The 15294-nt window shown below is 45.6% G+C and overlaps 1 protein-coding gene across 1 annotated transcript; it reads left to right on the top strand.

Moving 5' to 3' along the window:
• The first annotated feature begins 8205 nt into the window (after positions 1-8205).
• On the top strand, positions 8206-9222 carry LOC126534830 (sulfotransferase 1B1-like). The gene has a single exon (XM_050182060.2). It carries the CDS (start codon positions 8206-8208, stop codon positions 9220-9222), a length of 1017 nt encoding a protein of 338 aa, XP_050038017.2.
• The last annotated feature ends 6072 nt before the right edge of the window (positions 9223-15294 follow it).

Here is a 15294-nt window from a genome sequence, read left to right as displayed (position 1 = left end):
ACAGCGCGTCGTGCGTGGTATATGCAAAAACAGCGTGTATCAAAAGCTAAAGCACTTAATTTTATTTTACATTTTACGCGCAGTTAAAATAACTTAAAACGGTTACAGTATAGTTTTTACTCGATTTATGTGTGAGAGATGAAGAACCAAAAATACCTGTTATTTTTTTAACAGGTTCTGTCGTAGGCCATTCACAGAAAATTTCTGTTGCGGTAAAGAAAATTTCTGTAAGTTTTCTTTAATATACCAGCTTTTTTTTATGGTGCGGTGCTTACTGCAAGTTAAAATTGCATAAACTGGCTGAGATATTGTTGTTGTTAAAAGAAAACTCCTTTAAAATGTACCTGCGTGATGTTACTAAAAGGGCACGACCTCTCCATTCGCGAGTATTACCGCCTTACAATGTCAATTGTTTCATTCGGTAAACAGCCGCGACGGCCCGCACTGCCACCGATACCAACGGGCTGATGGTTATCACACGTACGTAAAGCCTCAACGCCTTTATTCAAACAATAAATGGCAGTCTTTAATAACAAAAGTCCAATAAAAGCAACGGCCTACCTATTTTGTAAAAAAAAAAGACATGGTCACTTTCTTTGGCGGTTACCATATGCGAACTTATATATGAAATATTTAGCTGCGTTGAGCGCTCCTGGCAGAAGACACATTAAATAAAGATGTACGACTAAATTACAGTTCCACTTGCGCACGTCGTTGTGGAGCGCGCCGCGGTTGATTTTTTCGTCCTCTGTGGCGATCGCTGGAACGTGAGAGTGTTCTGGGACTGGGGTGAATCCGGCGATTACATCGTCATGTCGAGATAATGTACTGTTCGCGTTGGCCACACCTCCCTAGCTGTCACGCGTATCATAGTAGAATTGTTCGGAAAATTCTAGAATAACTATAAATACGCGAAAAAGCGCAGAAACTACGGCGGAACTCATCTGACCCTGACTGTCGACGGTAATGGGATTAACATTCAAGCAGTGTAGCGACATACCGTCTTACTGAAGTCCACGTGTTTAAAAACTGTAGTGGTGATTCTGAGACGTCGATTGCTTCGGTCATATGCGACATAGACTGTCTGTGGTATCGGTCCGCTTTGGTACGTCACTCACTGGTCATGCTCGCCCATGAGCATGGCGGCATGACGATGCCGCAGTGACAACGTTGGGACCAGAAAGAAGGGATGGGTTCGGCAGAACGACAAAGTAGGCATGACGACGGCGCCACAACGACATTGAGATGAAAATTCCCAGTTCGAAAAACTCAAGAGGAAATTTCAGTCTGTCTTATCTTGGGACTACCTGTATCCCGACGTTCTGTTGTGTGATGTCTGTAATGTGACGCCCTGTAGTTTGATCTCCGGTAGTTCTCTATCAATATTTAATTAAAAAAGATGACAGAGAGCTCTTTGGGACTATGTAAATTTGTCAGTGCAAAAAGTAAAAAAAAACAGTAAAGAATTCGTCAGGCGTGGATTTCTCCTTGCGACCTAACGCTTCTGAAATTTGCATGCTACCACTGTGTCAGGCGAACCGCGGTTGCACTTCAGCATTTTCAGCATGTCAACAGTAAAAATGTGTCTTCACGCGAGTGTTGAGATTTGTAACTTGATACTGAATGTGGGCTTTCACTCCGCCATGTGTGCTTGCGCCTCTCTAGAAGATCATTAGTGTTATTACTATCGACAAGTACACCGTTAAATGCTACAATATTGATTTTGCCTTACAACATCAATATAAGTTAAGACATTCAGGAATAGACAAAGGTGACTTGAATGATGTAAGGATTGTTGCTGCTGATTTTGACAGACTGTATCTCGTTATTTACGCTTCCGAGCGCGCGTCTGCTTCGTGTGTTCAGTGCAAAATAACTACATAAACATTCGTGGATAAGTGCTCGTTTACACAGCGTACCGCTTCCTTACGGTAGCACCTTTGCGAGAATACTGACGCCCGAGCGATACAGATTTTCACGCAGCTTCGTGGAAGAACCCAAACCTTCCTTTGCGCTAGGAAAAAGCCTATGCAATATTTCAGAGGAAATTAAGTAATTGATCGGCATAACTGCACGTGCAAGTCCACAAACATCTGTGTCATATATTACAAAATTAAACAAAATGGATACACATCCGTTGCCGCAGATGCGATGATTTCGACGAACGGCCGATTTTGAGGAGTCCAGTGCAGTGATTGTTTGTGTCGTCTCACCATAGCACAATTACGACAATTTGCCACGTCGACTTTATTACCGCATTCAGAGAGCACACCTTCGACTACCGCGTAAGGGAAAAGTACAGTGTGCGCCCCCGATGTGGAACTAAAATAAAATTTTAAAGCATCGAGAAGCAAATCACTTCTGTCGTGGCGTCAAAATAAATCTCGTTGCAATAGAAACGGGGACATTTCTGAAGCTGCAACAGAAGGCGTCTGTCGTGATAGTGAGTTGCTGTTTCAACGTCCTAATCGTCCCGATAGAAAGCTGTGGTTGCGACTTCAGAACTCATGTTGTCGCCACAGGATGTATCTATTGCGGACTCAGACCTCTTGGTAGTGGGACTAAATTTGCCTGTTGCGACGTCAGAATTTCAGTCGTAACCTCAAAAATATCTGTCCCAACTAGATAAATGTCAGGAATAACAATTTCTGTAGTTGCGACCGTAATTTCCGTTGTTTTCTTTAACCGAGTTCTGAAATGATTACGATTGTAGAATGACTGGAGCCTGACAACGACTGCATGAAGACAGTGGGATGGCCAAGAGTGTATGTCAGCAACCATGTGGCGGAGCTGGTAGGACGAGGGCGGCATGTCAACGAATGCATGACAGCCAGTGTCTGACGAGGAGGTGTTGACGGCGGTCGCATGACAACGGCAGGATAATCACGTTTAAACGACGGCATCATGATTACGCTGGGATGACGGAAGCAGAATGACGTCAATTGACCGTCGAATGCAGCATGAGGACTATGGTAGAACGCGAGTGTGACAATGATGACAGGAATGCTAATGGTGTCATCACGACTCTTGCACGACAACGGCACAACGAGAGTGGGAAGATGAAGTTAGTGGGACGAGGATGAAACAACCATGACGGTATCACAATGATGGTAAGACAACGAATGCCTAATCACAACGGCATGCCGACGACTGCATGACGATAGTCACATGACCCAGGTAGAATGACAATGCTAGAACGATAACGATGGCGCCACGACCGTAAGCTATTACCTAATACGCCAAGCGGCTAAACAACTAAGGCCACTGATCAGGAGCAAGACGCTAAGTAGAGATATAGCCTCAAATTACCTTAAATAGGCAAAGAGTGCCAGCTGCATTAAAATGAAACCGGAACTTGACCGAGGAGCTGAGCGAACCCCGTCATGTGACATACCGAGTCTGACACCGATGAGGAAGCCGCGCAAGGCAAGCTGGTCTCGCCCTTGGGGAGAACACAAGCGGCGAAGAGCAGACACTCAACTGATCAGTAACCGTGCCAGATCTTTGGGCGACGGTGTCAGCTGCACCATCTAGTTCGATATGTAAACAGTGACAGCTACCATTTCTACGAATTCAGTAGCCATGAATCGCCGTTCGCATTAGACCCGCCACCAGGAGCCTACGCCCAGATGCAACATATCGCGCTGCAAGATAAAGACCAAGGGTAGCCGGTAGAACAGATTTGGTACGTGATGCTTGATATTTTGGGTGTTTTAGCCCTTCGGAGAGAAGCGTTTCGCATAGTCATTATTAGATGTCAGGGGGTACTGGTTTCCGCATTTGTACCCTGTAAAACGCGGCTGACAATCGGAAAGTGCAACAAGAAGGTTTATTTGGTTTATTTATTGAACTTTTGCTACATATCGTGATGAGCTAAATGGACCCCTCACATTTTAGTTTTGAATGCCCGAAGTCTAAAGGACGGCTGCTTCACCATTTAGTTCTAAAAACAAGAAGAGAGCTAAAACAATTGCCTTCTACCTAACTATACGCTACGCTTCACAAACATGCTCTAAGTTGGCTGTCAACTCGAAAAATATGCTTGACAGCCAATTTCACTTCGCTGTCATTATCGGGCATGCCGTAGAAAACTCGCGTTCCACGTCAACTGACGTCAGCTGACAGTGAAAACTGTCCTTGCGAGGCGACAAAACAAGGGAAAGCGGCTAGCGTTGGCTTTCAAATAGATCAGGGGCTCAACCGTGTCTTCCCAAGTTACTTCTGTCAAGTAAAGAGAAATATTTACCCTGCAATGGATCCAGGCATATTGTCTTGTTGGACATTTTAATTCTGCATGCTGTTTTTAAACATAAGTCTTCTGGACCTGTTTCAGAGTCTGCATTCGCGACGCTGCTGGCGCTGTCCTGCCCTAACAAAGGAGGTCCGCTCCCCAGCACAGCAGAACGCATCGGCTCGGCTATTGCAGCTGAACACCAACAAGACATAAACAGTGGGTCTAGTAGGGCACCTATAAAAAAAAAGAGTCAGATCACATGCTTGCCAGAGTTAGATCACATGCTTGCGAACCGATTCTCCAGGCTACGTTGTAGGCCTTTCGCCGCCACTTTGCGAAGACGTGTGCCTTTGCTTAAGATTCACGCACGGGAAACTTCAATATTTTGTAATGCTGTAAGCAAAAGCCCGGCAGTGTCGTGCCTTTTGTGCAGCAACTGCGTTGCTGCCTCTACAGGGGAGAGAAGATCAGTCGAGTGTGTCGCCAGCCTTAGAGACGTTATTTAGAGACGTTAGCCTTCTTGCACGCGTGCAGAGTTTCTGCCAGGCCTGGATGACTTGAAAAAGTGGTAACGAGGTTTCTTATCATTCCCAACTGCGAGTTCCACCTGGTCGCGTTGTGAGATTCCAAATGCACACCGGCCATATTCAACACTATTTCCGTGTCGGCGGTGCTCTTCTGTATAGACACAACGATGTCGCCGCATTTATGTACGACTTCCTCGGCATTTGGGTCACAAAATAAAGCGAGGATGACCAATAAGTGATAATTTCCACTGCAACTAAAGGTAGCGCAAACGCCAAACATGCAATGCAGTAGTTATAGAATGGTGACATATGGTGTCACACGGTATTGCATTCGACGACATACTGCCACTCTTAAAAGTTGCATTAGACAAAATAAAGCGGGGACAGAAACAACCGTTTTCTCCTGCCCTACAACAAATTGAGTGCACATTAATCCATAGGTTTCACCTTCCTGTTTTCAGGAATAAATGTAGTGCACGTAGTGTCATGGCTACGGCACTACGGCCGATAATATCTTAATACTAACACAAACATACTAGCAGCAGACATCCGCTTCGCTGACTGGTTTTATATGCCAGGAAACTTTGTTACGGGCACAGCGATTTGTACTAGATGGAGTGACATGTACACCGGATTTCATTTTCCCGGGCAGGAGGGGAGGGGGGGCGGAGCTCAATAAAAAAAAAAAAAAAAACGAAGAGGGAGATCGCCAAAGGAGAAAAATAGTACGGAGTATAAAATGCAATAAGAGAAATATAGCTTGAAAAAGCAATCAACCATATCCAAATCTTTTAAAATATAACTTAGGGACACTGTTGGCTTTCTTTATGTAATGTGCCAGTTTCGTTTTTGTTTGTCTTTGGAAGTATTTCAGAGCGGTTGATTGATGTGGTGAGAACAGACCTCGAACTCGAGAAAGATTGGTGCCTGGCCTACGGCAGGAAAATGATTTGTAGCCATCATTTGATGGGAAGCAGAGCTCATGACCTCGGCCCTTGAAGGAAATGCACCATGAATCCCCAAGATAAGAAAGCGAAGCACGCACGAATATTCGGCTAAACGTGAGTTCGGTGTAGTTGTATAATAAAGCTTTAAAGCACCGAAACTATAATAAGCACAGTTGTCTGCCCTTACATTTCCAAATACAATTATTATATTTTTACATTGTTTGCCCATGCATTCGTGGCAAATTATTTAAAACAAACTTGAACCAAGCAATTGTTTATGAAGATACTAACAAATAAACGACGTATCAATGCACATAAGGTGAAACTAATATTTTATTTAATACCGCATACTTGCCGAATCGCGTCTTTTATGGCAAGCTGCAGGCTGTGGCCGAAGCAGCCAAATCGAAATTGCTCCAACTCATGGAACTAGCCTAGAAGGTCCTTGGTAAGCGTTTCTGGCAGTTGTCAAAAGTGTCATCATCATTCTCCTCCTCAGTCTCCCACCCTGGTAAATGCAAATGCCTTCATCTTTGATGGGTGTTATCTGTCACCAGGCGAAGGACGTGGAAAATAAAATAAAAACAGTTAACGGAGGTGAAATTACGCGAAAATACGTATTTCACCGGGTCGGTGATGTTCCAATGAAGCAACGCGGGGTCATACTCGGAGCGGATCTGAGCAGCTGTGTGGCTGCGCGTCAGGCGAATAAAATTGAGGAGGTACGCGAGAGTCGTGAAGTCACTGCCCACTGCCCACTTTTTTTACACGTTATCCGAAGCACTCCCGCATATTAAGCAGCTCGACGCTTCAGCCACTCAGTGAGACCTGTTAAGGTCTGTGTGACAGTTCCACAAATATAAAAACACGTTGTTATCGCGTTGTACGTATAGTAAGCGTAGTTAGCGTAGCAGGTGGTCTGTGGTTTAACAGCATCACCTATCATACGTGGCCGCAAAACCCTTCTATTGGTTTTTCGTTGAGGCAAATTTTTTCTTGAACGTTCCGTAGTAAGTTCATCAAACCTTCCTTTGTCCTTCTAAAAGGATCTCTACAAATTTGTGCGTCAACACAGGTGCGACACACAGAGGAATTCATGTGACGTGAAATAAAAAGCAAAATGAACGTGAAACATGGACAGAGGAGAGAATATAAACGGCAGAAGGGATAAAGGCCCTACTGAACGATAGGAAGCTCTGTCGGCGGCCCTGGTTCTGGCTGTGCTGAGACAAGCGGGGTAGTCGGCGAACTCACGTCCTTTCAACCACTTTTCGCAACCTGATCCTCGGTAAGAATACGTGAAAATGTATTTTCACTGCGTGTTTGGCTAAGCAGCCTTCTCACTTTCCTGGAACTTAGCTTCTGCTTAGCTTTTATAAGTGCGCATACTCGTACATTAGAAAGGCTTGTAGAAGCAATCGTTGTGGCATCGTCATTGTTTTACCAATGCCTCGCATATCGCACAGTAAATAAATGCTGATAAGTTCTCGTGGTAAGTACCTCAGGTGACAAAGAAATAAACGCTAAGGCGGGGGAGCAATGGAGTGCTTCGACCGCCAGGCTCAAACCCCCGCCTGCAGTTACACGAAACTACCACCATCACTACCACAGGCATAGCAGTGTTTGTTTTGTCCACAGTATGTGCAATTGATATACAAGAGGGTCAAAAACGACCCTTACGCCGACCTCAATTAACAAAAATTTATCAATGAAAACCCGAATGTCTCTTCCTCAGGTTTGTTAGCTGGTACAAGGACATTGACGCATTTCGCTTAAATCAAGATGAGCAGAAATTGCAGGCGGCTAGTATAAAAGTTCCATTTCGGCCAGACTGGATTCCGCAGAATCGTGTACATGAATCTCGCTGCCTATGTGAAATGTTCAGGCGAATTTAACCTAATCAGTTGAGAATATTTTTGTGTAAAGACTCTAGTGAAGGGTCTGAATACCGTCTTTTCGTTAAAGATGTAGGTTTCATTCCGGTTGGGGTAGTGTTCATTTGTTAACCTTTATGTAATAACATTTAATAACTGGATGGCTTACTGGTCTGAGCTGGGGTGAGGGATAGTGGTTGGTAACATAAAATAAATGAATAAACATAGAAGGAAGAAACTGTTCATAAGTTTCCGACCAAGCGAGCGCCGACCACAAAACTCTCATAAAAGCTTAGAGTGGGCAGAGTATCGGCGTTAGGGAGGGGGGAGGGCGTAGATCATGCCACCAATTAGGTAAAGCCACAACCCTTGCGCTTTTCTCATAGTATATCGGGACCGATACACTCCCATAATAGGCGGCTACCTATAGCTTTAGAATGCGCCATTCCAACCAGGCGGCCTTCTTCGAGCCTTAGATTGTCGTCAGTAATTTTTTTTCAGAAAGGTCCGACATTGGGCTAGTTAGTTATTGACTTGGGGCATTCTGTAGCTTCCAGAACACAAAGAACACATTCCATTTAGGAAAGCTTTGAGACAGTGACGCTTTTTCTCATTGCACGCAGATGGCACAGACGAAGGGTCCGGCATCGATCTTTCTGGACGAAGAATCTGAGATGGTCAAAAAGACTCCCAGAAGACCCTACTGCAATTTCGTAGACGGAAGACTCATAAGCGCCATGTACGATCCACAACTTTATCGAAAATCCTTGAATTTCCGTGCAAGAAACGGAGATCTCGTTCTGTCCTCGTTTCCAAAGAGCGGCACCCACTGGGTCGCATACATCATGCAACTCATCCTGAAGAGGGGACAACCAATCAAGACTTACAGGGAATTCACGGAGAACACGCGCCTTCTGGAGATGATTGAGTTAGAAGGCTGGAAACCCAGCCTGCCGATGAGGATTGTGGTGACGCGCCCTGCTCCTCGAAAAGAACTAGTGAACAATGAGGCGAAGTATGTATATGTGGCACGAAACCCTTGGGACGTGTGCGTCTCGACATACCATATGTTCACCAACATCAGCAACTACCGCTTCGCAGACGCTACGTTCGAAGAATTCGTGGACGTGTTCTTGGCTGGAGATCTCGGCCACGGGAACTTCTTTGACCACGTGAGTGCTGGGTACGCTCTCCGTGACGAACCCAACGTCTTCTTTGTCACGTACGAGGAACTTGCCATGGACACGAGAGGGACGGTGCTCAGGCTGGCTCGGTTTCTTGGCCAGGAGTACGCTACTGAGCTTGAAGGCGACGAAGCGATGCTAGAAAAACTACTTCAAAGGTGTAAGGCAGATTACATGAGAGATGTGATTGTAGTCAGCTTCGACGACAGGTCCGACGGGGATTGGGAGCGTACGCTTGTACGACTGAATGCGAACTGTAAGGATGGCCATGGTGGCGACGGAAAGAAGTTTACCCTCGTAAGAAAAGGTGTAGTTGGTGATTGGAAGGCCTACTTCACGCCAAAGCTGCTCCTTAGAATGGAGGCGGCCATACGAGAGGCCGAGAATAAGTCTTCCGTCACGAAATTGTGGAAAGATATGCGAGACGAGGCACTGATGGCTCTGCACGAAAACTAAATGAAGAAGTGAGCTGTTGCTATTTCAGTGGTTGGAACTGACGTCGTGTGTTTTACTTGATACCAATTAGGAGACGAAAAAGGTGGGTGTTGCCATGACCGAAGTCTAGACTCAATAAGCCTGAGGATGCTTTTTGTGATATTGTGCTGCACTAAATAAATAAACGCACAAGGTGCTTGCCCCTCTCAAAGACAACGAATTCGTGAGTTCTGACATTATGTCGCACTCGTCGATTCGTCTTCAACTCACGCTGACACATTACGGTGTGGAGGGGAGAGAGGGAAAAGGCAAGAGTGTGCATTTTCAGAACAGATAATGTTTTATGGTCTAGGCAGTGATGACAACACTACACGGCCTTTTTCGTGAACCATTACATTGATACCTACTACAGTGCTTGCTAATGCTACGTGCCCTCATTGATAAATAAAGATCATTGCCTCTGACCTGGAGGCATCGTATAAGTTGAGGGAATGCCTGGATGTTTCCTGTGTGGTGTAAATTTGGATTTTACGCCCCAAAGTCCCATGTTGCTACTAAATTCGTCTTATTGAAGGCAGTGGACTACTTTGACCACCCTTGTCGATTACACACAGCCAAACATCAGTACACAATAATTTTCAGATTTAATGTTCATAGGAAGGAGATGGCTGAAGCCGAAACCCCAATTTCGCGCTGACCATTAAACCTCCAATGAACTCAGCTGCAGCGGCGACTCCTTTTCTGTGTCATGTCTCCACTACAATAACGTAACGCCCTGAAGTTGCCGTGAGGGCCTGTGGTTGTATGCACTAAGGCGTTCCCTTGAAACATTAAAATTTTTATGATGCCTTTAGAAGTCCGCAATTACGTTTTAGAATTACGTGCATATAAAGTTATCGTAGGCTTAAAGAAGATTATCGGGTCCGAATACATTGATACAAGAATATAGCAGTAGAAAAGTATAGCATTGCTGTGTATAAAAGGTTTGCTGATTCGCCGAGCTTGTTTCACAAAATAAAACCACTAAGAAATATATGTCGTGTATACAGTCAAGCTGTCTCAAACGTGATTTTTATAAAGACAAAGAAATCGCGCCCGTTAATTCTTCATATGAAGGGCCATGGAAACTGCGAGCACTTTGAGTTGTAGCTAAATAAATTTGTAACCATGACAGCTGAAAATTAAGTCCGACAAAAATAAATTAAAACTATTGCGAAAAGCGACGCGCTATGCACCCGCTTGAACTGACCGTCTGGTCTACTTGATATTATGTTAGCAGACGATTTCATAAATTGACCTGACCGCCCTATCATGCGTACGTGTATATCTCGATGCAATATTTTTTTGCACTTCCCAACGATGGCCACGAACGTAAACAAGTCTGTTGTGAGACTTGTGCAACGTATCTTCTGATGTGCATTACCACTTTCCGCCTTTTAAATTAAAAATTCCACCTTTTTCAACTGGACTACCTAGGACATAAGTCATTAGCTGTATAAAAAGCCGAGATAGCTAGTGAAATTATAGGATTTGACTTTGACTGTGGCCTGCCAGGGCGTGCGAACAATATGTGAGTATCAGAATTGCCCCGCTCTGGCGCGTCTCACCCTCGTCCGATCTTGAGCAACGCGCTCTCTCAGTTGGCGAGGCCAGTTTTCAATGGCGATCAACGAACTGGTTCGCCTTAGTTACAGGCCGTGCGGCTCCCATCTCGTACACACAGGATGTACTCATTTTTACCAGTCATTGGCTGTTTGTGCCTAACGGCTGCGGATACGATGGTGTTACGGTTACGTTCATGTTCCTGCAACACCTACGGACGTATTAATGCCCTGGCGTATCAAGCGGGCTATGCGTGCCGCCCTAATGGGGGGAGGGGGGGCTCTCGATTAAGGTCGACCACCAGGTATTGTTGGGCGTTGATGCAAGTTTAATTAAATACGAGAGGCTTCTGGCATTCCGGGCCATCGAACGTCAGTTACGATGACCGGACTTGGTGCACAGCAGGAGAAACAAAGTCACAGTATTCAATTAGCGAATACACAGTAGGTGTAAATAAACTATCAGGTAATAGTACAAGACAGGTTGCGACTCCGTTATCATAACAGGGAAGCAGCGAATTCCGAAGTGAGCATATATTCGAGTTGTCCCACGAGTTTCGAGATAATCGCGTCTCGAGATCATGGTGTGAAATACGTTGGCTTTGAATCTAGTCTCTGTCAATTCCTATTACACTTTGAGGGCGCATATCGGGAAGCAGGCGCTAAAAGCACGAATTGTTTAACGCTTACAGGAATTTCCAGTTATGAATGGGGTTTGCCAAACTACAGCGCGATCAGGGTTTTTGGTGACTGGATGTCTAGCAGTGGCGCACCTCATCAGAGGCATGTGCAGCTGATTTATGTATCGTCCCATTGACATGCCTGCCATTGGTCGGGAGTGACCGACGTTTAACAAAATTTGGTAACGTCACTACGGCTTCAGTTCTCGGAAAACCTGCTGTCATAGTGACTATTGTTTTAGCGATGACAATGTGCCACTGTATAAATGGTTTTTGCGCCAGCGCGCCGCGACGTCATAACTTTTAAAGGGTTCTTCCACAAGATCTGTAGGTAACTCGTCACCGATAAGGATGGGGTGCATTGCCTTCTAAAAGAGCCAAACACTGAATGAACCTGTTACCGGCCAATTAAGAATATGGTATCTTCAAAGTGTAGTACAGCAGTCGAAAAGATTAAAGTGTTTCTTCTCAGTGCTCTTTTAAGGATTAGTCGCACGCATATCCGAAGCCGTAGAAACTTTACCACACGTTTCTCTCAAGCAAAACTATAATATTCTGCAAGTATGAAGCTAAAAGGCAATCACTATATTTAGTATACACTAAAGGCACGTCTTATTCCACGCTCGCTGTCGTCGACATGATTGTGACGCAATGAGAAAGAAAACAACTTTCTGTCGTCATGCAGCGACGAGGCTAGGTGCGATAGCGTTGATCACGAACAATTTCACGTCGCATGAAATAAATGCGTCAGCATTACGTCGCTCCTCTTTCGCTTTCCGGATCTGAAATTTAAACCGCGTTCACCACGTTGCAATATTATGGGGCTTCTCAAGGAGCGAAGTCCCGTGACGTGACGGTGGTCCAGTGCAGAGCGCCGTCAGTTGCGCTACCTATATATATATATATATATATATATATATATATATATATATATATATATATATATATAGCCAATCTACTTCAATCTACTTGCTGATATGTCGTTTCGAGCGTGAAAAATACATTCTAGAGAAAATCCGGAAAGATTTTTGGCGCCGGGGGCTGTTTAAATATATACAGGGGTGTAGCCAGGGGGTGATATTGGGGCTTCAGCCCCCCCCCCCCCCCCCCCGCCGACATTGTTTCGAGTTGTCCATGCACCGCCGACCAAAACAACTCACGGCACCGAAAATCATTCTGGAATTTTCTCTAGAATATATATTTCACGCTCGAAAAGACATCTCAGCCAGTACATTGCGAACTCGGGCGAGATTTCGCAGTACCGTCCGGGTAGTCACATAACGCAAGGAGCCCCATCGGAGCACATAGTTTCAAGGGCGTTTCGACGGCGAGCGGGCTCGTCGCGGCATGTCTTGGAGGGCGCTGAATGCACGGAACGCATGGATTTCAATACCGAAACCTTATTAGTATAAAGGATCATAAACTTTTTTATGCGAAAGGTGCATTGACATTTATAAAGTCGTACATTGGAACATACAACGAGACAAGCGAAATAAACACTCTATCAGACAAGTTTACAAAGCAGGCAGTGAGGTCCGATGAGTCGAAGTGTCGTGATGGTTCATTCGTGCCGTCATGTCAAAGAAAAAAACGTCAACATTTTTTCCACCTCCGCCAAATGATGTCAAGACACTAAATCCAGCAAAGGTAACTACTTTCTTATTCATTTTTCTACTTTGAATTTTTTTCCCGAGGACACATTGAGCCTCTTCCATTTTCTTGTTTTCGCTACCCGTGGGCACGAGAGCCAACCAAAGCGCATGCGTTTTTCTGGTGTTGCACCGACCACCGCGCGGCGCACTTCAGTGCGCGTTCGTTTTCTCTGGCCGAGTGGATTTTCGCCTGGCAGAGTTTTGGATGCTTTACGGCTAATAGAAGAGAAGAAGAAACAATGGTCGCTCGCTGCCGTAACCGTGGGGACTCGATGGTTTGCAATGCGTTCGCCTGAGTGCAACCTCTCCGGAAAGTCTTCTCTCGACGTGTAGGATATCGAGCACTATGCGTACGGTACTTCGGTATTGTTTGGTATATTCCTTAGGTAATCATATTAGGTGCCCGAAGTAGGCATCGATTGTGGCCACCATGCTTTCCTTCGCGTTTTCTTCCGTTCGGTGTCCCACCCGCCGTGGTTGCTCAGTGGCTATGGTTTTAGGCTGCTGAGCACGAGGTCGCGGGATCGAATCCCGGCCACGGCGGCCGCATTTCGATGGGGCCGACATGCGAAAACACCCGTGTACTTAGATTTAGGTGCACGTTAAAGAACCCCAGGTGGTGCGCCGGCTGCTGTATGTGCGAGTGAAAGTGTAGGGGTGTGGTGGTGGCATAAGTGAGCCGACGATGGTGGATTAATCTTGTCTGCGCAAGGGAGGAAAGCGGGGAGGAAGCACGCCGCCTTCCGTGGCGCGCGGAACATTAGGCGGAGTGGATGGAGGGGAGGCGGGCCTTAGGATTCTGTGATCTGTGAATCTGTATATGCGCAATATGTTTACTCGCCTTGTTTGGCGCATTATATACCGTGGCTTTCTCTTAGATACACAGATTCATTGGAGTCTTATACGCATATTTAAATATTTTATGCTGAGGTTTTCTGTATAGGAGCAGCGAACTTTGTTTCCAGTGACACTTCTTTGCCCTTTATCAAGCTCTATCGTCGCGTTTGTATATACAATTGCATCTCGAAATTTCTAATGTATGAGGCCCAGTGAAATGAAAGTGAGGCAACCAACCCCGCGCAATAATGGTTCTGTTTCTTATCTGCGAAGCATGCGCGTAGCACGCAGGCATGTCTCGTTTACAGAAGTGACACGCAGGCGGGAGGATAATGGTTTTCAGTGCTGTCATACACTGGGTTGAATATGGTTGCGTGACATAATGGACACTCCAAAAGCTGAACAGCGCGGTGTCGGGTGGTCTTGGACAGCTGAAGGTGTCTCTTCAAAAGAAATTAGTCGCCATACGGCTGCCGTGTACAATGAACATTGCATTTCATTGGCCACTGTGAAGCGTTGGAGCAAACGGTTCAAAGAATGACGTGAAAGTTGCAAAGACAATCCAAGACCGGGTCAGAGCCACTGTGAAATCACCCCCAACAACAATTCCAAAGGTTGATGAGCTGCTTATACAAGAACGGAGAATAAGCATCGATGAACTGGCAGAGCGTGTGAACAACAGTCACGTTCGGTACACAGCATAATTCATTGACATCTCGATTATCGGCTCTTGTGTGCGCAGTGGATGCCCAAGAATTCGAACCACCGCCAGAAGACGGGAAAGTTCGGCGCTGCTTTGACTCATCTGATTCGGTATCACAATGAGGGTGACGATTTGTTGTCTACAATTCTGACCGGGAACGAATCATGGTGCCACCACTTCGAGCCTGAAACATGAGCGCAAAGCTTACAGTGGAAACATTCGAATTCACCACCCCCAAAGAAAGCAAAGGCTGTGATTTCCGCCGGAAAGGCGTTAACTTTTGTTTCGATCGTCAGATACCCTTACTGATAGAATTTGCTTGACCTGGAGAGACTATCAATCGTTTCCGATATTGTGAAATGCCGGATCGGCTGTGCGTCGCAATAAAGAAAAAAACGACGTGGGAAATTGACGAACGGGGTTATGTTGCTCCACGACAATGCCCGTGCCCAGGTCGCTGATGTGACTAATAAAAACTGGCAAAGTTCAAGTGGGAAATGCTGAAACATCCGCCATTTAGCCCAGTCCTGTCGCCTTGCGACTTCGTCATTTTGGGGCAATTGAAAAACAAACACAGCTAAAGCGAACAAGATTCGCGTCGGCCGATGACGTGAAAGAGG

The sequence above is a fragment of the Dermacentor andersoni genome, chromosome 7 (assembly GCF_023375885.2).
Source record: "Dermacentor andersoni chromosome 7, qqDerAnde1_hic_scaffold, whole genome shotgun sequence".
In the NCBI taxonomy this organism is placed as follows: Eukaryota; Metazoa; Arthropoda; class Arachnida; order Ixodida; family Ixodidae; genus Dermacentor; species Dermacentor andersoni.
This window is presented reverse-complemented; position numbering and strand designations above follow the sequence as displayed.